The sequence below is a fragment of the Salvelinus alpinus genome, chromosome 4 (assembly GCF_045679555.1).
Source record: "Salvelinus alpinus chromosome 4, SLU_Salpinus.1, whole genome shotgun sequence".
NCBI lineage: Eukaryota > Metazoa > Chordata > Actinopteri > Salmoniformes > Salmonidae > Salvelinus > Salvelinus alpinus.
In genome coordinates, this window is record NC_092089.1 from 16624993 (window position 1) to 16649460 (window position 24468).

The following is a 24468-nucleotide window of genomic DNA, read 5'->3' on the forward strand; positions in this document are numbered from 1 at the left end:
AGCTCGCATTGATGTGCCATCCTGGATGAACTGCACTACCTGAGCCACTTGTGTGGGTTGTAGACTCCGTCTCATGCTACCACTAGAGTGAGAGCACCGTCAGCATTCAAAAGTGACCAAAACATCAGCCAGGAAGCATAGGAACTGAGAAGTTGTTTGTGGTCACCACCTGCAGAATCACTCCTTTTTTGGGGGTGTCTTGCTAATTGCCTATAATTTCCACCTTTTATCTATTCCATTTGCACAACAGCATGTGAAATTTATTGTCAATCAGTGTTGCTTCCTAAGTGGACAGTTTGATTTCATAGAAGTGTGATTGACTTGGAGTTACATTGTGTTGTTTAAGTGTTCCCTTTATTTTTTTGAGCAGTGTATTACCCTTTTACTGGGTCTCTCCACAATATATTACCATTTTACTAAGTCTCTCCACCATATAAAGGAGTCGGTATATGGGACAGCCTGGGTCTTCTTCATCGGTTGCAGTTTGCGATACATTTCTCTATTGAACGTTGTTTATTGACCTCAGGGCCCATAGAGATGCATTACGTCTTTCAGCTTTCTTTCCCTCTTCATCCCGCTCTTCTTCCCTCGTGGTAACGCTTTCATAGACCCATAGCCCGGGAACACACACTTATAGACACACACACACACACACACACCCTCTTCACCGCCTCCCGGGGTAGATAATATAGTGGACGTGGTGCAGCTAGATTGAGAGAAAGCCTCCAGGCAAGTGAGTTTACAATGAAGAGAGAGAGAGGTCTGTCCTGTGTCCGTCTGTCCATTAGGAGGGAATGTTTAAATAGTTCTGGTGTGACTCTACTTTTGGGGGTCGCTGGTCACATGTTTCCACGCGACAGGAAATGGGCTGCCAAAACACAAGCACACAATAGACCACAGGACCTTTGACTGCAGCTGGGCCGTACTAACTGGGCCTCTGTCACAGTGGCTCTGGGGGTTCATATCTTCAGAGTCCTGACTAGATGGGTTATAATGTTGATGAAAGGTGTGTTTCAGAGTCCTGACTATATGAGTTATAATGTTGATGAAAGGCGTCACTAAAACTCCAAGCAGTGTTGAAGGGTTAGTGGTGCATTGGCTGGCTCTGCCTGCCACGATGGTGTGCGCACACACACACACACACACACACACACACACACACACACACACACACACACACACACACACACACACACACACGGGATAGAGGAGCCGGGCTCTGAGTGCATTGGGCTATCTGGGTGTATGAACCCTCTGCCCTACCAAACACTACACACGCTGCTGCAGGTCTGGCAGCCGTCCCGTTTGGTCTCCTCCAGTCGGCTGTACGAGAGGACAGCGCCCCCTAAAGACCACCTCTGAGAATGGACAGCTAAGCAGAAGGGTTTTGGTGGTGAATCTGTGGATTTAAGCGTGCAGACTTGTTGATGTTCAAGTGTGAGAAAAAGCTTAAAGCCTTAGGGAGACGGTTTAAGAGTTTGTATTTACACCAATCGCTTGTAGTAACTGGCAACAAGATTAAATTGGATCTTGAATGAGTAGCCTAATTCCAGACACACACACTACACAATTTTGACACAGAATTCGCCACGTTTTTGCCGTCCCAGACGAACATGAATGATCAGGGTGAAATCCTGTGAACTTGGTCCAGGATCGATACATCGGGACTGGATTAGTTTGAGCGCGTCGAGGACGTCGAGGACGCACCGATGATGACGGTTCCATTCTCCAGACCGGATGTCTGTCGGATGCCCCGATAATTTTAGGCCAGAAATGTTCGGTCGTGTATCTTGTAGTATTGAGAAGCTACGACGCGATTGGACAAGGACTGCTGCCAATAGCCAATGAGCACTCAGCATGTGAGACCAAAACAATGATGGCGAAGAGGAAAGCAACAACAACCACCACCACCACCACCACTCCCCGTGTGACCGAGAGGACGGACTGGCGGAGCTGTGGAGAGAACGAGGACAGACTGGCGGAGCTGTGGAGAGAACGAGGACAGACTGGCGGAGCTGTGGAGAGAACGAGGACAGACTGGCGGAGCTGTGGAGAGAACGAGGACAGACTGGCGGAGCTGTGGAGAGAACGAGGACAGACTGGCGGAGCTGTGGAGAGAACGAGGACAGACTGGCGGAGCTGTGGAGAGAACGGAGCTGCCTTTTCAAATAGGCAAGTTTGTTTAACGTGGCCCAGTGGCCCGGATGTGCGGCGTTTGTTCATTTTGGACCATACCATTGGTTCATACCATTGGTTCTTACCATTGGTTCTTACCATTGGTTCTTACCATTGGTTCTTAACTGAAGTCTCCAGCCACCCAGGGCATCAGGCCATGTAAAACAAACTCCACCTATATTACGTCTCTGTCCTACCATGACAAAACCCCAAAATATTATTTTATTTATTTATTGTTATCAAAACTAGTTAACGGTTTGGTCTGGTTTATTTCGTCCATATTCTGCACCTCCGTCTCGTTTGATGTTTCTCAACATAATAATAGCCACACTAATAAAGCTCAACATTTGCGCGCCAGCATTTCTTTAACCTACGACAACCGAGAAACGAGCACCACATCCTGGGGTTGAGGATGGGCGGAAAGAAAGATATGGGACAAGGAAATGTGAGCACGTCCAAGTTAAGAATGTAGAAGTGGTGTAGTGTATATGCCCAAGCATAACCGTTAGACAAACAAGATGTTATGGGGCTTCTGTAAACACAGGAGTCTCTTGAACAGTGTCTAACTCAGCAGAGGAACGATAGACACAGTCTGCCCCCGTCCAGGGGTTCCAGGAGGGTCTGCCCCCGTCCAGGGGTTCCAGGAGGGTCTGCCCCCGTCCAGGGGTTCCAGGAGGGTCTGCCCCCGTCCAGGGGTTCCAGGAGGGTCTGCCCCCGTCCAGGGGTTCCAGGAGGGTCTGCCCCCGTCCAGGGGCTCCAGGAGGGTCTGCCCCCGTCCAGGGGTTCCAGGAGGGTCTGCCCCCGTCCAGGGGTTCCAGGAGGGTCTGCCCCCGTCCAGGGGTTCCAGGAGGGTCTGCCCCCGTCCAGGGGTTCCAGGAGGGTCTGCCCCCGTCCAGGGGCTCCAGGAGGGTCTGCCCCCGTCCAGGAGGGTCTGTCTTGGGCTTCCAGGAGGGTCTGTCTTGGGCTTCCAGGAGGGTCTGTCTTGGGCTTCCAGGAGGGTCTGTCTTGGGCTTCCAGGAGGGTCTGCCTTGGGGTTCCAGGAGGGTCTGCCTTGGGGTTCCAGGAGGGTCTGCCTTGGGGTTCCAGGAGGGTCTGTCTTGGGGTTCCAGGAGGGTCTGTCTTGGAGTTCCAGGAGGGTCTGTCTTGGGGTTCCAGGAGGGTCTGTCTGGGGGTTCCAGGAGGGTCTGTCTGGGGGTTCCAGGAGGGTCTGTCTTGGAGTTCCAGGAGGGTCTGTCTTGGGGTTCCAGGAGGGTCTGTATTGGGGTTCCAGGAGGGTCTGTCTGGGGGATCCAGGAGGGTCTGTCTGGGGGATCCAGGAGGGTTTGTCTGGGGGTTCCAGGAGGGTCTGTCTTGGGGTTCCAGGAGGGTCTGTCTTGGGGTTCCAGGAGGGTCTGCCTTGGGGTTCCAGGAGGGTCTGCCTTGGGGTTCCAGGAGGGTCTGCCTTGGGGTTCCAGGAGGGTCTGCCTTGGGGTTCCAGGAGGGTCTGCCTTGGGGTTCCAGGAGGGTCTGCCTTGGGGTTCCAGGAGGGTCTGCCTTGGGGTTCCAGGAGGGTCTGCCTTGGGGTTCCAGGAGGGTCTGCCTTGGGGTTCCAGGAGGGTCTGCCTTGGGGTTCCAGGAGGGTCTGCCTTGGGGTTCCAGGAGGGTCTGCCTTGGGGTTCCAGGAGGGTCTGCCTTGGGGTTCCAGGAGGGTCTGCCTTGGGGTTCCAGGAGGGTCTGCCTTGGGGTTCCAGGAGGGTCTGCCTTGGGGTTCCAGGAGGATCTGCCTTGGGGTTCCAGGAGGGTCTGCCTTGGGGTTCCAGGAGGGTCTGCATTGGGGTTCCAGGAGGGTCTGTATTGGGGTTCCAGGAGGGTCTGCCTTGGGGTTCCAGGAGGGTATGCATTGGGGTTCCAGGAGGTTCTGCCTTGGGGTTCCAGGAGGGTATGCCTTGGGGTTCCAGGAGGGTCTGCCTTGGGGTTCCAGGAGGGTCTGCCTTGGGGTTCCAGGAGGGTCTGCCTTGGGGTTCCAGGAAGGTCTGTCTTGTGGTTCCAGGAGGGTCTGTATTGGGGTTCCAGGAGGGTCTGTCTTGGGGTTCCAGGAGGGTCTGTCTTGGGGTTCCAGGAGGGTCTGTCTTGGGGTTCCAGGAGGGTCTGTCTTGGGGTTCCAGGAGGGTCTGTCTTGGGGTTCCAGGAGGGTCTGTCTTGGGGTTCCAGGAGGGTCTGTCTTGGGGTTCCAGGAGGGTCTGTCTTGGGGTTCCAGGAGGGTCTGTCTTGGGGTTCCAGGAGGGTCTGCCTGGGGGTTCCATGAGGGTCTGTCTGTTACAGCCTCCACTCTGAGGGCAGCAGAAAAACAAGGTGCCTACAATACTGTCAACATGAGCCAGAGCAGAAACAGGACTAATCGGCTTGCTGCTTTAAGTACTACAGCACATGATGTCCCATACACACAAGATTTAGCTTTTTGATCATCAAGGCAGGACACACACACACACACACAGGAGAGCAGGATTACAGGAGGATGGTGAGTGAACGGAGGGGTGGATGGAGGGATGGAGAGGGGGAGGGTGGATGGAGAGGGGGAGGGTTGATGGAGAGGCGGAGGGTGGACGGAGAGGGGGAGGGTGGATGGAGAGGGGGAGGGTGGATGGAGAGGGGAAGGGTGGATGGAGAGTGTGGATGGAGAGGGGGAGGGTGGATGTAGAGGGTGGATGGAGAGGGGGAGGGTGGATGGAGAGGGGGAGGGTGGATGGAGAGGGGGGATGGAGAGGGGGGGGGAGGGTGGATGGAGAGGGTGGATGGAGAGGGGGAGGGTGGATGTAGAGGGTGGGTGGAGAGGGGGAGGGTGGATGGAGAAAGGGAGGATGGAGAGGGGGAGGGTGGATGTAGAGAGGGAGGGAAGGTATGCACCACACAATCACACGCTGCACAGCCTTTCCAACTGAAAGGAGATGAAAGGAGAAACTTACTGCTAAAATGAAAAAGCACGGTCATGTTGTGTAGGCTCCCTCTTTTAACCTTTGAGTAAGTCCCAAACGGCACCCTATTCCCTACATAGACCAGAGCTCCTGGCAAAAGTAGTGCACTATATAGGGAATAGGGTACCGTTTGGGACACTGTGGAACATATTTTCTCTTATAATAAAGTGTGTGTAATGATAAGCGTTGTAAATCAGGTTAGCAGTAAAACTCAGTGCCCTTACCTCTCCAGGAATCTAATTCTACAGTCCACACACACACACACACACACACACAAAATGCTCTCCCTCTCTCGCTGTCACACATACACATTAAATGAGTGTGTCTACATTATTAAAAATGGTTATTTGGGGTTCTATATAACTTTTTGGTTATTATTACATTAAAAAATATATATATCAATATACCCTACCGTTCAAAAGTTTGTGGTCACTTAGAAATGTCCTTGTTTTTGAAAGAAAAGCTCATTTTTGGTCCATTAAAATAACATCAAATTGATCAGAAATACAGTGTAGACATTGTTAATGTTGTAAATTACTATTGTAGCTGGAAACGGCAGGTTCCAATGGCACATTGTGTTAGCAAATCCAAGTTTATAATTTTAAAAGGCTAATTGATCATTAGAAAACACTTTTGCAACTATGTTAGCACAGCTGAAAACTGTTGTGCTGATTAAAGAAGCAATAAAACTGTCCTTCTTTAGACTAGTTGAGTATCTGGCGCATCAGCATTTGTGGGTTCGATTACAGCCTCAAAATGGCCTGAAACAAAGACCTTCCTTCTGAAACTCGTCAGTCTATTCTTGTTATGAGAAATGAAGGCTATTCCATGAGAGAAATTGCCAAGAAACTGAAGATCCCGTACAACGCGGTGTACTACTCCCTTCATAGAACAGCACAAACTGGCTCTAACCAGAATAGAAAGAGTGGGAGGCCCCGGTGCACAACTGAGCAAGAGGACAAGTACATTAGAGTGTCTAGTTTGAGAAACAGACGCCTCACAAGTCCTCAACTGGCAGCTTCTTTAAATAGTACCCACAAAACACAAGTCTCAACGTCAACAGTGAAGAGGCGACTCCGGGATGCTGGACTTCTATGCACAGTTCTTCTGTTCAGTGTCTGTGTTCATTTGCTCATTTTAATATTATATTTATATTGGCCAGTCTGAGATATTGCTTTTTCTTTGCAACTCTGCCTAGAAGGCCAGCATCCCGGAGTCGCCTCTTCACTGTTGACGTTGAGACTGGGGTTTTGCTTTTTACGCTGCTGCTACTCTCTGTTTATCATATATGCATAGTCAATTTAACTATACATTCATGTACATACTACCTCAATCAGCCTGACTAACCGGTGTCTGTATGTAGCCTCGCTACTGTATATAGCCTGTCTTTTTACTGTTGTTTTATTTCTTTACTTAGCTATTGTTCACCAAATACCTTTTTTGCACTATTGGTTAGAGCCTGTAAGTAAGCATTTCACTGTAAGGTCTACACCTGTTGTATTCATCATTTCACTGTAAGGTCTACACCTGTTGTATTCATTTCACTGTAAGGTCTACAACACCTGTTGTATTCGGCGCACGAGACAAATAAACTTTGATTGGAAGCCTCCCGGAGTCGCCTCTTCACTGTCGTCGTTGAGACTGGTGTTTTGCAGATATCATTTAATTTGATGTTATTTTAAAAATGGACAAAAAAATTGCTTTTCTTTCAAAAACATGAACATTTTGTAAGTGACCCCCAAAACCTTTGAATGGTAGTGTATATTAACTTAGTGAAGGCAGAGAACGTAGAGGGATCTATCCTTACCCCAAAGTGTAATGGGGATTTTAGCCAACAACAGCTAACAAAAGCTAACAGTCATGTCACTCTGAAACGACAGCTAACCAGCCATCTATTCATACGTTTTAGCTGTTTTGAATTGACATTTAAATCCATATTAATGCTGCTGCTTCATGATATCGCCCGGTCAGAAAAATGGCTAGTTGTCTCATCAGACACCGGCAGGATCAGGTCGGCGTGGTAACCCGCAAGGTTCATACAAACCTCTGCTGTCGCAAAGTAAATCCTAGCTAGTAGCAAGAGGAAAGAACGTGTTTAATAAAACACTCTCTGAGGGGGAAAAACAACAAGTTCTATATGGAACCTTATTGGTCAATTCAAATGTTGAAATTCTAACGGTCCACCAGGCATCAACTGCCATTCCAGCATGAAGACTCAAGACCACGGTGGATGCAAATACCCTACCAATAAGCATGTTATTTTTCTGTTTATTAAGGAAAGCAAATGTTGATTATTTCATCTAAATACATGAAGCTATAATCGTATGGGCCCCGATTCAGACTTAGGAAATGGACTTTCTTACCCACGCCTAACGGGCTTTACAGGCCTGGTTCCCTTGGGAACACTGAATAAATGTCATTCAACAGTTGAAAACCCTCCCACTTGCTGGTCAACAGATGTTTTTCTTGTGTAGTTTTCATTCAATAGGGTTTTCAGTACAATTATCTTAAGCCATCCCTTTAAACTTTAAACCTTTAATTACACATTTTGTTGACAGACGAGAACACATGGAGAGAACGGGTTCAGAAAACAGGAATCAACGAAAGGAAGCCTTCTACGCGTATTCGCCTCCGTTTCAGCACCAACTGGTAGATTTAAAAATACTCTGATCTTGTCGATTAGTTAGGCACATTTTAGGGTTAGGAAAGTACATATGAATCATAAGGCGAAAAATGGTTCGGAGAGCTTTTTACACACAAAATATGTTGATGAATAAAAAAAATTGTGGTTTGAGTCATGTGAAAATGGTCATATTCAAGGTCAATCCATGAGGGAGTGTACAATGGGGGGGTCTAAACCCAATTGTCAGTAATCATGGAACTGTACGACAACGGTCCAGTAGTCTTGAACTGTGTCCCAGGCTTCAGTTTTAACCCGCTACGTCTGGTCTGAGTCCCAGGCTTCAGTTTTAACCCACTACGTCTGGTCTGAGTCCCAGGCTTCAGTTTTAACCCACTACGTCTGGTCTGAGTCCCAGGCTTCAGTTTTAACCCACTACGTCTGGTCTGAGTCCCAGGCTTCAGTTTTAACCCGCTACGTCTGGTCTGAGTCCCAGGCTTCAGTTTTAACCCGCTACGTCTGGTCCGAGTCTCATAATGAGTCACATTAGCTTGATATGATCCCCTAACGCTCGCGACTCTTCAGGAACAACTTACACAGACGGAGGAGAGAAAGGTGAACTGAACGGACTGATCCAAAATGTTAAGCTACAAATTATAAAAAATAAAATAAAATAAAATAAAAACATTTGGGTATAAATGTATGTGAGTATTACTGACGGTGGCTCTCGATACTGGCTAATATTTAACATGATACAAATTGTAAAATAACATAACAAAAGCTACAATTAAAAAAATTTAAAGCGCATACATCAACGCAGCAGATTCAGCCCTTACTTGGGTGTCCAAATTTCACCCATGCACATTACGAGGGCACTCAAAAGGCTGAATAACGACACAGCTATTTATAGCCTATTTTACGGTGGAAGAGGAGATACATGGCACGTTGATACGGTTTTCAATTTACTTCCATACGGGCTGGTTTCACATTCGTCTCCAGGGATTATCAGGACAAATCATCTAGAACAATTGCTGTGTGTGTTTACAATCCCCTTCTCCAAACAGATGACTCATTTACCTATGTCTTATTAACAGCCCTTATCTATTTACAGGGCATGGAGATTGCTGTTTTTTGTCAAATCGGGAAGAAAATAAAAGTAGATTCATTTTTCCACTTGGAAACGGCAGGTTCGCTCGTCCTTATTCATGGTTTCCTCGCACGTAAAGGTGGTGGAATTACGTTTACATCCGAATATGGTTTATCTGTCGACACACTTCCGCCTTCATTTCTCAGATCTCCACCAGAACTAATAGCAGGTGAATAGCGTGCTACTCTCAGGCTTAAGTTCAAAGGTTAGAATTCGCATAGAGATGACAGCGCATAAAAAGGGAATTACTTTCCATTAACGAGCACTTAACTTGGGTTAGAATCCGGGCCCTGATGAGCTACAGGATAGACAGCTGATTCTGAATCAATCACTATTACAGGAAAAAGGCTACTTTAAATTAGCCACTTTACAAGCTAGCTAGCTACATTTAACAACTACTTGTAAATGTTTCTTATTAAATATACGAAATAGAACTATAGACTACAGCCTGACATTGGCAATCAGTTAATTGTTAAATTTTTTATTTCAGTATGGAGTCAGATTTTATTTATTTTACTTTTATTTTAGCTAGGCAAGTCAGTTAAGAACAAATTCTTATTTTCAATGACGGCCTCGGAACAGTGGGTTAAACTGCCTTGTTCAGGGGCAGAACGACAGATGTTTTACCTCGTCAGCTCGGGGATTCGTACTAGCAACCTTTCGGTTACTAGTCCAACGCTCTAACCACTAGGCTACCTGCAGATGAGGGGACTGTGTTTCATGAGACATTAGAAGACTGTTGCTGAACTCCTGAATGCACATGGTGGGCAGTGGGCTGACTGGTGGGCAGTGGGCTGACTGGTGGGCAGTGGGCTGACTGGAGGGCAGTGGGCTGACTGGTGGGCAGTGGGCTGACTGGAGGGCAGTGGGCTGACTGGTGGGCAGTGGGCTGACTGGAGGGCAGTGGGCTGACTGGTGGGCAGTGGGCTGACTGGTGGGCAGTGGGCTGACTGGTGGGCAGTGGGCTGACTGGAGGGCAGTGGGCTGACTGGTGGGCAGTGGGCTGACTGGTGGGCAGTGGGCTGACTGGAGGTATGTAGCTATCTAAATTATTTATAATCAATTATTTACCATAAATCTCGGTGATTCAATTGCCTACTTAATCATTACATGACTTAACACACTACGTTTTGCTCAGTCTGGCAGTAACCCAACTATCAGAGACAATGGATCTCTGTCGCCTGCTGCTGACAACCGCATGGAAGTCCTTCTTCTACATCATAATAATTATGTCTGCATAGCATGTTGTCTTCATTTTGGAAGATTAATTAATTTCTGCAGATTACCTCACGTTAACATCCGCAGATTACCTCACGTTAACTTCCGCAGATTACCTCACGTTAACTTCCGCAGATTACCTCACGTTAACGTCCGCAGATTACCTCACGTTAACGTCCGCAGATTACCTCACGTTAACTTCCGCAGATTACCTCACGTTAACATCCGCAGATTACCTCACGTTAACATCCGCAGATTACCTCACGTTAACTTCCGCAGATTACCTCACGTTAACATCCGCAGATTACCTCACGTTAACATCCGCAGATTACCTCACGTTAACATCCGCAGATTACCTCACGTTAACATCCGCAGATTACCTCACGTTAACTTCCGCAGATTACCTCACGTTAACATCCGCAGATTACCTCACGTTAACATCCGCAGATTACCTCACGTTAACTTCCGCAGATTACCTCACGTTAACGTCCGCAGATTACCTCACGTTAACATCCGCAGATTACCTCACGTTAACTTCCGCAGATTACCTCACGTTTTTGCTCCTTTTCTCTTCTCATGAACCACAGTACTGTTCAATAAGGAAGTCATCAACCCATATGGAACAGTACTGTTCAATAAGGAAGTCATCAACCCATATGGAACAGTACCCATAAGGAAGTTCTCAACCCATAGGCTACTGTACTGTAGAATAAGGAAAGCATCAACCCATATGGAACAGTACTATTCAATAAGGATGTCATCAACCCATATGGAACAGTACTGTTCAATAAGGAAGTCATCAACCCATAGGCTACTGTACTGTTCAATAAGGAAGTAATCAACCCATATGGAACAGTACTGTCCAATAAGGAAGTCATCAACCCATATGGAACAGTACTGTTCAATAAGGAAGTCATCAACCCATAGGCTACTGTACTGTTCAATAAGGAAGTCATCAACCCATATGGAACAGTACTGTTCAATAAGGAAGTCATCAACCCATAGGCTACTGTACTGTTCAATAAGGAAGTCATCAACCCATATGGAACAGTACTGTTCAATAAGGAAGTCATCAACCCATATGGAACAGTACTGTTCAATAAGGAAGTCATCAACCCATAGGCTACTGTACTGTTCAATAAGGAAGTCATCAACCCATAGGCTACTGTACTGTTCAATAAGGAAGTCATCAACCCATATGGAACAGTACTGTTCAATAAGGAAGTCATCAACCCATATGGAACAGTACTGTTCAATAAGGAAGTCATCAACCCATATGGAACAGTACTGTTCAATAAGGAAGGTACTGTAGCCTAAGTCAGTCAGCCAGAGTTAGTACCAAGATTAACGTGGGCCATCAATTCCAATAAAGATGCCTCCCTGGCCACTAGTGCATATTTCAAAACTAGTGGCCTAAACTCACCGAAGGCGAGCGTGCGAGGCGTGTGATTTATATTATAATGCATAGTTATGAATAACGATGACCCAACCGAAGCAGGGTGGCCGGTCCGATTTACGCCTCGCTCATTTAGAACGGGTCTCTATTTTAGTGTTTTATCACTGGAGATGTAGTCACAACAAAACAACTGTGGTCATTATGAACTATTTCTGGAGCTCATTTGAGCTCAACTAAGGGTTGAGGCTTTACACACTTTACACAATGCACATTTGTGGCCTGCTGGAGGTCATTTTGCAGGGCTCTGGCAGTGCACCTCCTTGCACAAAGGCGGAGGTAGCGGTCTTGCTGCTGGGTTGTTGCCCGCCTACGGCCTCCTCCACGTCTCCTGATGTACTGGCCTGTCTCCTGGTAGCGCCTCCATGCTCTGGACACTACGCTGACAGACACAGCAAACCTTTTTGCCACAGCTCGCATTGATGTGCCATCCTGGATGAACTGCACTACCTGAGCCACTTGTGTGGGTTGTAGACTCCGTCTCATGCTACCACTAGAGTGAGAGCACCGCCAGCATTCAAAAGTGACCAAAACATCAGCCAGGAAGCATAGGAACTGAGAAGTGGTCTGTGGTCACCACCTGCAGAATCACTCCTTTTTTGGGGGTGTCTTGCTAATTGCCTATAATTTCCACCTTTGTCTATTCCATTTGCACAACAGCATGTGAAATTTATTGTCAATCAGTGTTGCTTCCTAAGTGGACAGTTTGATTTCATAGAAGTGTGATTGACTTGGAGTTACATTGTGTTGTTTAAGTGTTCCCTTTATTTTTTTGAGCAGTGTATATGGAACCCATTTTGTTTCCGTTTATGATCAGAACCCTGGGGGTTTCATGTAGAACCTTATAACAATGGTTCTGTATGGAACATATTTTGTTTCTGTTTACAAGAACCCCTAGGGTTCTGATCATAGAACCTTATTAAAAGGGTTCTGTATAGAACTCTTAAGGGTTCCATATATGAAGCAAGTCACAGATCCCTGTTTTGGTTCAATATGGAACCTTTTTTCCCAAAAGAGTTTAGGGACTTAGCTAGCTGCTCAGTGGAGCGTGAAGACAGAGTGGGGGCCGAGGGGAACAATGAACCACTTCTCTAGATGTCACTCCGTGTGGCCCTCAGAAGAGTGTGCGTGCGCGCATGTGTGTCTACCGCACGCGGGTGTACCAGGGAGAGCGAGCGGCAGCGGGAGTGAGGGAGAGCGTGTGACTTGAGCGTGAGGTGGCTGTTGTGCGTGCCAGCCGTGTGCCAGGCTGTGTGGCCACTACTCAGACTCCCTCGCTTATCTTTCTCTTTATCCCTCTCGTTCTGTCTGCCAGGGACCGGAGACAGGATCTCGGCTGGTCATGTGAAAGGAGGACAGAAGGTCTGCTAAGACTGTGTGTGTGTGTGTGATGTCGCTCCTCTTGCATCAGTCACTCATTTCCAGGGTTTTGTTCAGTCGTGTTTATCCTGCGGATAAGGCTGGTGTGGGTATATACTGGCAAGGCCTGCTGCATTCATTCAATATGTAAATCAACAATCTACAGACTGTTCCAAGAAGCAGATGCCACAGTACCAGAGAGACAGAAAGCAGAGGAGAGAGGAGGGAGAGAAAAAGGGAGAGAAAGAGAAAGGAGGGAGAGAAAGAGGGCGAAAGAGGGAGAGAGAAAGCAGGTGAGAGAAAGAAAGAGGGAAGGGTGAGAGAAAGACAGATGGGAGGGCGTGAGAGAGGAAAATAGGGCGAGCGAGAGAGAGTGCGAGAGTGCGAGAGAGAGAGAGAGAGAGAGAGAGAGAGAGAGAGAGAGAGAAGGCCTAATGAGTTACATGCAGGTTGTCTGATACCATTGAGGGTTGGAGTACGTCTGCATCCCAAACAGCACCCTATTCCCTACATTGTGAACTAAAAAAAGTAGTGGACTTGGTAGAGAATAGGGTGCCATTTGGAATGCACCTAAGTCTTGGTCCTGCAGATGAATAGAGTGTTAATTGCATTAGCATTGCATCAGAATGTTTTCAGATCCGTCTCTACAGAGCTCAACTTTTAGAGGGAAATAAATCCTTTACAACGTATCGAACTGTGTGATTATGGAAAGGCACTCTTTCCCTACAGCCTGAAATTCAATACTATTTGCATATTCATTAGGATTAAGATTACACAGAGCAGTTTAAGTCAATTTGTAATTTGGTATTTTACTTGAGGCAGTGGGCAATGTGCTGAAAATGATCAGTGATTTGTGATTAGGAAAATAGAGATTTGAATGAAACCCTTCAATCCATCCGGCATATAAAAGACACGGTTCAACTCAAACCAGACTTCCAACTTCCCTGATGAGTTCTCAGCTTTAGACAATAACAAATCACATACTGAGGCTCTTTCAGGAGGGAGAGATTAAATACAACACAATTCAACATGTCAAAAATGGTTTCTAATTCCCTACACTTTTACACATATATGCAATGCAAATGATGTCTAAGGAACAACATATAAATCACACACTCAGTCAGTCCATTACCGTCACCGTTCACTTCAACCTTTTCTTCAATTACACGTCAAGACTTCAAGGTGCTAAACTTACATTCCTTACAAATTAGGGCTCAGATCCATAAAAGCCCAATCTAATTGCACCGTACTGAGGTGACTAAGTGGAATAGGGAGAGTCCAGGAGAAGAGGAATCAGAGCATTCTAAGAACTCAAAGCGTTCCATTCTGACAACTTTTAGAGACTCTAGAACCAGCTGCTGTTCCAGTAGGTTCTGAGGGAAGGATATCTATCCCAGTAAGGATTAGATATGGAAGATAAGTTTCCATTGTGTATCATTGAGATCCATGTGGATTTTAGTTTTTATGTTATGTTTTTAATGCTCTACTGCTGCAAAGTCAACTTCCCTCTCGGGGGGGAAAAAATGTTGAAACTTCAACACGAGTCCACCGTTGCACCCAAACCTGCTGGGTGAAGTACGGGTTTCATAAAGTATTTGAGGATATATTTATTTAGTTTGAACTTTACCAGGTAAACTCATTCTAATACAAATAGTATTCTAATACTAATACTAATACAATTCTAATACAAAAAGTCCATGAATCAAGTTCCGCTGAAGTATTGTGTTTGACCCAGGACAGCTAGACCAATCAGATCTCAGATACTCCTCTGTACCCCCCCCTCCCTCCCTCCTATTGCAGTGGAGGCCAAGAGTAGCTCAAGTATTTGACAAATGTGTTTGAGCCAAACCCCCAGAGCTATAGGTTCACAGCATATCTTCTGGACCCCGTCTAGTGGTTTCATGGTACCGGGCCAAAGTAGGAGCTAAATTAAGAGCAGCTCAAGTGTTCAAAACTATTTGACAAATGTGTTTGACGCAGGACAGCTAAAACCAACCAGATCTATATAAAAAATAGTAAACTACTTTTGACCAGGGCCACATTCCTAAATAGGGTGTAATTTGGGACGCAGGCCCAGGTACAGAACAGCTCCAACAGCGTTCGAGCCGAGTGGAGCAGTGAAGGGTTAAACCTCCTGCCGTAGACGGAAATCATGATTCTGAGGAGACGAAAACGCTGGTTACCTCCCCATGCTCATCAGACACACACACACACACACACACACACACACACACACCTTCTATCTGCCCATCCCCCCTGACTCCCACCTCCTGGCTACTAGGCCCGTTTCACCTTCCCACAGTATCCCACGTGACCTAACGACGCTGATGAAGAAGGAAAAATAATCAAAATGCAAAACACTTCCTGTTTTAATCTGACCGTTTTTATGCAAATGAGCCAGCAGTGTGGTTCTCCAGCGTTCTCTCGGTGGAATCAGGTCTGTTGTACTGTTCTACTGCTGCCATCAGAAATACAGGATGGCAATGTACATGGGAAAATGCTGAAAGTAAGCAGTGGACCCAAAAGCCCCTAATCAAATTACTCTGGTGTGAATTAAGGGTGTGAGGGGAGGGGATACATCGCAGCACAGCTGGCGCTTTGTAGCCAGGCAGGGGGGGGACCTAATCTCCCTGCAGCACCTCTGACGACAGGCCCTTTATGAGGGGGGACCCAGGTGAGAGAGAGGGAGGGAGAGATGGAGGGAGAGAGAGGGAGAGAGAGGGAGGGAGAGAGAGGGAAGGAGAGAGAGGGAGCGATATTAGCAGAGAGAAAGAGAAGAGAAAATAAAGAAAATAAAAGTACCTGCTATGGCCATTAGAGATGACATCACGAGACCCATCTTCACGTTTCACCTCGTGGCTCTTTAGACGTAAGGATGAAAGACATTAGCCAATGAGGCCTACACGCTCTAGCCTACCGCCCAATGAGGCCTACACGCTCTAGCCTACCACCCAATGAGGCCTACACGCTCTAGCCCACCGCCCAATGAGGCCTACACGCTCTAGCCCACCGCCCAATGAGGTCTACACGCTCTAGCCTACCGCCCAATGAGGCCTACACGCTCTAGCCTACCGCCCAATGAGGCCTACACGCTCTAGCCTACCGCCCAATGAGGCCTACACGATCTAGCCCACCGCCCAATGAGGCCTACACGCTCTAGCCTACCGCCCAATGAGGCCTACACGCTCGCAATAGTATACAGCCCAATGAGGCCTACACGCTCTAGCCTACCGCCCAATGAGGCCTACACGCTCGCAATAGCCTACTGCCCAATGAGGGCTACACGCTCGCAATAGCCTACTGCCCAATGAGGCCTACACGCTCTAGCCTACCACCCAATGAGGCCTACACGCTCTAGCCTACTGCCCAATGAGCCCTACACGCTCTAGCCTACCGCCCAATGAGGCCTACACGATCTAGCCCACCGCCCAATGAGGCCTACACGCTCTAGCCTACCGTCCAATGAGGTCGCAACACAAAGCTAAATATACACTGGAGTTGGTTACCAAGACAACATTGAATGTTCCTGAGTGGCCTAGTTATTATTATAATTTTATTTTTTTAACCAAAATCTACTTGAAAATCTATGGCAAGACTTGAAAATATCTGTCTGGCAATGATCACCAACCAACTTGACAGAGCTGAAATGTGTACATATTGTACAATCCAGGAGTGGAAAGCTCTTAGAGACTTACCCAGAAAGACTCACAGCTGTAATCTCTGCCAAAGGTGATTCTAACATGTATTGACTCAGGGGTGTGAATACTTATGTAAATTAGATATATTTCTGCATTTCATTATCAATAAATTTGCAAAAATGTCTAAAATCATGTTTTCAACTTTGTCATAATGGGGTATTGTGTGTAGATGGGGGATGTGGAATAAGACAAGGGGTATGAATACCTTCTGAAGACACTGTGCATGGCTACTAGCAGTGGGTATTATATATAGAGTTAGCCATCTAGCTACTGTGTTTTGAGGTTCCAATTACTCAGGTAGTGAATTAGCCCCAATTAAAATGTACCTACGATATACAATGTGCAGTCAAATTTACATTCTGGAGCCCTATTCTAACAGTAAAATACACAAATACACAAAATATATATATTTTAACAGTAAAATATAACAAAAATAGCACATGACAACTGGAAATCATGATTAGGGGATTAAGTTGCACACAAAAAAATATTTTGAATCACAACATGAAAACTACAAAAAAATTCTATTGAGTGACGCCGCGAATAACAAATCATGGGCTGGTGCCACCAACTGAAAAACATAGTGGCACCAGTGTCACCAGGGGACAATGTTAGTCTGCAACTGCAAAAGAGGGGATGAAGAACTACTTTAGGCCAAGACACAGCACACCACAGTTAGGAGAGACATACCTCACCATCTCTAAGACACACCATAGTTAGGAGAGACATACCTCACCATCTCTAAGACACACCATAGTTAGGAGAGACATACCTCACCATCTCTAAGACACACCATAGTTAGGAGAGCCATACCTCACCATCTCTTAGACACACCACAGTTAGGAGAGCCATACCTCACCATCTCTTAGACACACCACAGTTAGGAGAGCCATACCTCACCATCTCTTAGACACACCACAGTTAGGAGAGCCATACCTCACCATCTCTTAGACACACCACAGTTAGGAGAGCCATACCTCACCATCTCTAAGACACACCATAGTTAGGAGAGCCATACCTCACCATCTCTAAGACACACCACAGTTAGGAGAGCCATACCTCACCATCTCTTAGACACACCACAGTTAGGAGAGCCATACCTCACCATCTCTAAGACACACCACAGTTAGGAGAGCCATACCTCACCATCTCTAAGACACACCACAGTTAGGAGAGCCATACCTCACCATCTCTAAGACACACCACAGTTAGGAGAGCCATACCTCACCATCTCTAAGACACACCACAGTTAGGAGAGCCATACCTCACCATCTCTAAGACACACCACAGTTAGGAGAGCCATACCTCACCATCTCTTAGACACACCACAGTTAGGAGAGCCATACCTCACCATCTCTAAGACACACCATAGTTAGGAGAGCCATACCTCACCATCTCTTAGACACACCACAGTTAGGAGAGCTATACCTCACCATCTCTTAGACACACCACAGTTAGGAGAGCCATACCTCACCATCTCTTAGACACACCACAGTTAGGAGAGCCATACCTCACCATCTCTAAGACACACCACAGTTAGGAGAGCCATACCTCACCATCTCTTAGACACACCACAGTTAGGAGAGCCATACCTCACCATCTCTAAGACACACCATAGTTAGGAGAGCCATACCTCACCATCTCTTAGACACACCACAGTTAGGAGAGCTATACCTCACCATCTCTTAGACACACCACAGTTAGGAGAGCTATACCTCACCATCTCTTAGACACACCACAGTTAGGAGAGCCATACCTCACCATCTGTGACACACCACAGTTAGGAGAGCCATACCTCACCATCTGAGACACACCACAGTTAGGAGAGCCATACCTCACCATCTCTAAGACACACCATAGTTAGGAGAGCCATACCTCACCATCTCTAAGACACAGCACACCACAGTTAGGACAGCCATAACTCACCATCTCTGAGACACACCACAGTTAGGAGAGCCATACCTCACCATCTGAGACACACCACAGTTAGGAGAGCCATACCTCACCATCTCTAAGACACACCATAGTTAGGAGAGCCATACCTCACCATCTGAGACACACCACAGTTAGGAGAGCCATACCTCACTATCTCTAAGACACACCACAGTTAGGAGAGCCATACCTCACCATCTGAGACACACCACAGTTAGGAGAGCCATACCTCACCATCTCTTAGACACAGCACACCACAGTTAGGAGAGCCATACCTCACTATCTCTTAGACACACCACAGTTAGGAGAGCCATACCTCACCATCTCTAAGAGACACCACAGTTAGGAGAGCCATACCTCACTATCTCTTAGACACACCACAGTTAGGAGAGCCATACCTCACCATCTCTAAGAGACACCACAGTTAGGAGAGCCATACCTCACCATCTCTAAGAGACACCACAGTTAGGAGAGCCATACCTCACCATCTCTGAGACACACCACAGTTAGGAGAGCCATACTTCACCATCTCTGAGACACACCACAGTTAGGAGAGCCATACCTCACCATCTCTAAGAGACACCACAGTTAGGAGAGCCATACCTCACCATCTCTAAGAGACACCACAGTTAGGAGAGCCATACTTCACCATCACCATGCATAACAAAACAACCATGGATAAGAAAATGTATGTGCTAAAACACACTTCCCTTTCCCCCCATTCTCTCTCTCTCGATCACCATCTAACACATTAGCACAACCACACGGCCCATCATCACACACACACACCCCTCTATGACCTCCTGCTCCCTGTCCCGCTCTTATCACCGAGGAGTCTGCCCCAGCAGCTCACTAAGATCAATGACCCTGCAGAGGAAGTGGCAGTTTAGAAGCAGGTGTTTGGAACCACGGCACACACACACACACACACACACACACACACACACACACACACACACACACACACACACACACACACACACACACACACACACACACACACACACACACACACACACACACACACACACCAGGAGCCTCAACATTCCCCTCTGGAGCCGCTTCGTACTGCAGACGCCCGGGGCGACAGCCTCTCACTTCAATTAGGCTGGTAATTAGCAGCGCGGCCTAGCAGTGTGAATAAGCCCAGCACTACTGTAGCTAGTGCTGGAACAAAAGATGCCCGGACCTCTGAAATTACCATAGCATCTGAATCATTGATACATTATATTACATTAGCCCCTGGTGTGGTAATCTATTGTTGGTCCCGTTGGCCTCGTTATGGCTGAGTCTGATAAGACACACTATTTCAGATGGCCAAAAAAAACATGTGCAATATATTTCTGTCATTACCAATTTAGCCTAAAGTGGGCTAACTAAGAGCTCTCAGCAAGAGAGAAGGTCAAACAGAGACAAAGCCTCAATATAGCAGCCAACAGCTGAGGCCAGAGAGGCTACTTACTGGGACTGGCTCACTAGATGTCTGTGCATCATCATATGAGGCCAGCCTCCGCTTTGCTCTGTTCAGTCAGTGAGAACGTATGAGTGGCCAGCCTCTGTTCAGTCAGTGAGGATGTCTGAGAGGCCAGCCTCTGTTCAGTCAGTGAGGATGTCTGAGAGGCCAGCCTCTGTTCAGTCAGTGAGGATGTCTGACTGGGCCAGCCTCTATTCTGTTCAGTGAGGATGTCTGAGAGGCCAGCCTCTGTTCTGTTCAGTGAGGACGTCTGAGAGGCCAGCCTCTGTTCTGTTCAGTGAGGATGTCTGAGAGGCCAGCCTCTGTTCTGTTCAGTGAGGACGTCTAAGAGGCCAGCCTCTGTTCTGTTCAGTTAGCGAGGATGTCTGAGAGCCTGTCTGAGAGCCTCTGTTCAGTCAGTCAGTGAGGACATCTGAGAGGCCAGCCTCTGTTCAGTCAGTGAGGACAGCACAGCTCGTCTCTCTCAGCACTACACGTTTATCCTTCACATTGACATCTAGTACCGAGTGTCCCACAAACTGTTACTGCACGTCACCGTACTGCCAAAAATAAACATTACACAGATTCACTTGTGTTGGCTATATAAAGGTTATTTCCTGTTCGGGTTAGAGGAGACAAAATGGAAATATGCATCGGGCTGAAGAACTACCTGGTTGCTTAGTTACGCTGCAGTCTGGGGATATTGAACACAGTGGACATGGTCAGAGTGATGTCATCAGTGGTGTTGTGGGTCACTCCCCGCTGCACTATTTACCCAGAGTGCACTACTACTGGTCTCGGCCTTTAAAAGATTGGAATAGGGTGTCATCTGAGGTTTGAACAGTGCTCTTTAATGAGTGTCATCACTGTCACTCTACAGTGAGGGAACCAAGGCACTTTGGACCAAAACAAATAAAAGGCTGCATCAAGGAGAGAAAATGTTAACACAGGGCCAGGCTAGTCAGCCAGCCTCTGTCCCTGTGTCTGTCTGTCTGCCAGGCTAGTCAGCCTGTGTCTGTCCGTCTGCCAGGCTAGTCAGCCAGCATCTGTCCCTGGGTATGTCCGTCTGCCAGGCTAGTCAGCCTCTGTCCCTGTCCGTCTGCCAGGCTAGACAGCCAGCATATGTCCCTGTGTCTGTCCGTCTGCCAGGCTAGTCAGCCTGTGTCTGTCCATCTGCCAGGCTAGTCAGTCAGCATCTGTCCCTGGGTCTGTCCGTCTGCCAGGCTAGTCAGCCAGCATCTGTCCCTGTGTCTGTCCGTCTGCCAGGCTAGTCAGCCAGCATCTGTCCCTGTGTCTGTCCGTCTGCCAGGCTAGTCAGCCTGTGTCTGTTCGTCTGCCAGGCTAGTCAGCCAGCATCTGTCCCTGGGTATGTCCGTCTGCCAGGCTAGTCAGCCTCTGTCCCTGTCCGTCTGCCAGGCTAGACAGCCAGCATATGTCCCTGTGTCTGTCCGTCTGCCAGGCTAGTCAGCCTGTGTCTGTCCATCTGCCAGGCTAGTCAGTCAGCATCTGTCCCTGGGTCTGTCCGTCTGCCAGGCTAGTCAGCCAGCATCTGTCCCTGTGTCTGTCCGTCTGTCAGGCTAGTCAGCCAGCATCTGTCCCTGTGTCTGTCCGTCTGCCAGGCTAGTCAGCCTGTGTCTGTCCGTCTGCCAGGCTAGTCAGCCATCATCTGTCCCTGGGTCTGTCCGTCTGCCAGGCTAGTCAGTCAGCCTCTGTCCCCTGTCCGTCTGCCAGGCTAGTCAGTCAGCCTCTGTCCCTGTCCGTCTGCCAGGCTAGTCAGTCAGCCTCTGTCCCTGTCCGTCTGCCAGGCTAGTCAGTCAGCCTCTGTCCCTGTGTCTGTCCGTCTGCCAGGCTAGTCAGCCAGCATCTGTCCCTGTGTTTGTCCGTCTGCCAGGCTAGTCAGCCAGCATCTGTCCCTGTGTTTGTCCGTCTGCCAGGCTAGTCAGTCAGCCTCTGTCCCTGGGTCTGTCCGTCTGCCAGGCTAGTCAGTCAGCCTCTGTCCCTGTCCGTCTGCCAGGCTAGTCAGTCAGCCTCTGTCCCTGTCCGTCTGCCAGGCTAGTCAGTCAGCCTCTGTCCCTGTGTCTGTCCGTCTGCCAGGCTAGTCAGCCTGTGTCTGTCCGTCTGCCAGGCTAGTCAGCCATCATCTATCCCTGGGTCTGTCCGTCTGCCAGGCTAGTCAGTCAGCCTCTGTCCCTGTCCGTCTGCCAGGCTAGTCAGTCAGCCTCTGTCCCTGTCCGTCTGCCAGGCTAGTCAGTCAGCCTCTGTCCCTGTGTCTGTCCGTCTGCCAGGCTAGTCAGCCAGCATCTGTCCCTGTGTTTGTCCGTCTGCCAGGCTAGTCAGTCAGCCTCTGTCCCTGTGTCTGTCCGTCTGCCAGGCTAGTCAGTCAGCCTCTGTCCCTGTCCGTCTGCCAGGCTAGTCAGTCAGCCTCTGTCCCTGTCCGTCTGCCAGGCTAGTCAGTCAGCCTCTGTCCCTGTCCGTCTGCCAGGCTAGTCAGTCAGCCTCTGTCCCTGTGTCTTTCCGTCTGCTAGGCTAGTCAGCCAGCATATGTCCCTGTGTCTGTCCGTCTGCCAGGCTAGTCAGCTAGCCTCTGTCCCTGTGTCTGACGTCTGCCAGGCTGGCCAGCCAGCATCTGTCCCTGTGTCTGTCCGTCTGCCAGGCTAGTCAATGTGCCTGTGTGTGTGTGTGTGTGTGTGTGTGTGTGTGTGTGTGTGTGTGTGTGTGTGTGTGTGTGTGTGTGTGTGTGTGGCGTATGTGATGTGTGTGTGAAGCACAAAGCATGTTATCTGCCCGACTGAATCTGAACCCCGTCTATGAATGTCATTCCTCAGAGGCTCAGAGACGCGTGACATTTCCTGCCTCTGTCCGTGTCACAGATGACTCTTCCTACAACTCCTCCATAACATGCTACAGTCACTATTTCACTTGTTTATCCTTAAAAATTGCTGGGTTTTGTGTGTATAGGGGGAAAATGGTATCACAGTACAAAATAAAAACGTTTCTACAGCAGCTGAGAGATCAGTTGTTTTGAGTGTGACAGGAAATAAAACTGTAGATATCAGTGGAAAAGACGTCGGACTTAAAATCATGTTTTTACTGTCTCCAGTGTTCTCAACCAGGTTTCTTTTTCAGGGGTTCAGTATCGTGTGAACCCTGCCTCCAGGGATGTGCGTGAGTGACGAGAAGAAGAGGGGGAGGAAGACTAGGAGATGGGAGGAAGAGGAGTACAGGGGCCTTACTTGATGGAGTTTCTGAAGTGATCTTCGGCCGGGTTTTTCACAGTGCAGCTGTTGAGTAGCCACAGATCAGCCTCTGCTGGGTCCTCTGGAGGGAGGGAGAGGGAGGGAGAGAGCGGGAGAAACAGTGGGAGAGAGGGAGAAACAGCGGGAGAGGGAGAAACAGCGGGAGAGAGAGAGAAACAGCAGGAGAGAAAGAGAGAAACAGCGGGAGAGAGAGAGAGGTGGAGGGAGACAGAGACGGAGACAGAGAGGTGGAGGGAAGACAACAGAAGTTCAGTATTAGATCAAATCAGAGCTCAACAACCCAGGACCGTTCAGCCAGTTCCACACCCTCATTAATAATGCACTTCTCCAGTTACAGCAATTAATTGTGTGTCCTCCCCCTCCTCCTCCTCCTCCTCCACCCTGACCAGAGCAGCGAGGGGGAGGCGAGGTGGAATACGATGCCAGGATCCGCTGGACCTCAGGGGGATAGTGGGAGTCCTATCCTCCATACCCCAGCCTCCACTCTATCTGCCAGGAGACATGTCACACTGTGTAATAAACACACACAGTATGATTCTAGGCCAGCCTGGCTGGCGCAGGGCAAGCCTCCTGCATCCTCCCACACCGCTGAACTAGATATTTCACTTACTATCCATTACCCAGCCTCACTGAAGCAAAAACAGGCCCTGTGTCGCTTGCTTGCTCACACACACACACACACCCTCCCCGCCGTGTCGGGCTCTGAGGCTCTAAGGGAGGCAGGCTCTCACGCACCACACGGGTCGCAGGCAGGGAGAACCCAGGAGCCACCCCGACACCCCCTTCGTGCCTTTCCTCGCCTCAGATAACACAACATATCAAAGGCCTATAGCCAGAGAGAGGAGGCAGGGATATACCAGGCACCTTAGGACACCCCCTCCCTTCCTCATCACATCCTGGAGAGAAGCTATTGTAAACAACGACAGAGGCTAGGCTACAGAGTGTAAGCCTGATCGTATGTAGGACACCATTAATTCCATATAGCATCCTATTCCCTAGATAGTGAACGACTTTCAACCAGAGCCCTGGTCAAGAGTAGTACACTAAATCAGGGGTCGCATTAACTTCACTATATCTGCATTTTTTCAAACAGACACCCCCCCCCCAAAACAAAATCTGCGTTTTAAACCATTTCACAAGTTTTTAATATTGAAAATCAGTGTTTGTTGGTTCAGTGGAGAATCAGGGGCGTACAGATCGTTAAA

At 48.2% G+C, this 24468-nt stretch overlaps 1 protein-coding gene across 3 annotated transcripts in view; it reads right to left on the reverse strand.

Moving 5' to 3' along the window:
- cdkal1 (CDK5 regulatory subunit associated protein 1-like 1) overlaps positions 1–24468 on the reverse strand; it is a 1024035-nt gene that overhangs the window by 884967 nt on the left and 114600 nt on the right. For all 3 annotated transcript variants that reach the window (XM_071395740.1, XM_071395742.1, XM_071395741.1), the window contains exon 4: positions 23240–23324. In XM_071395740.1, the coding sequence (XP_071251841.1) occupies positions 23240–23324 (85 nt within the window). The remainder of the gene's footprint in view (positions 1–23239; positions 23325–24468) is intronic.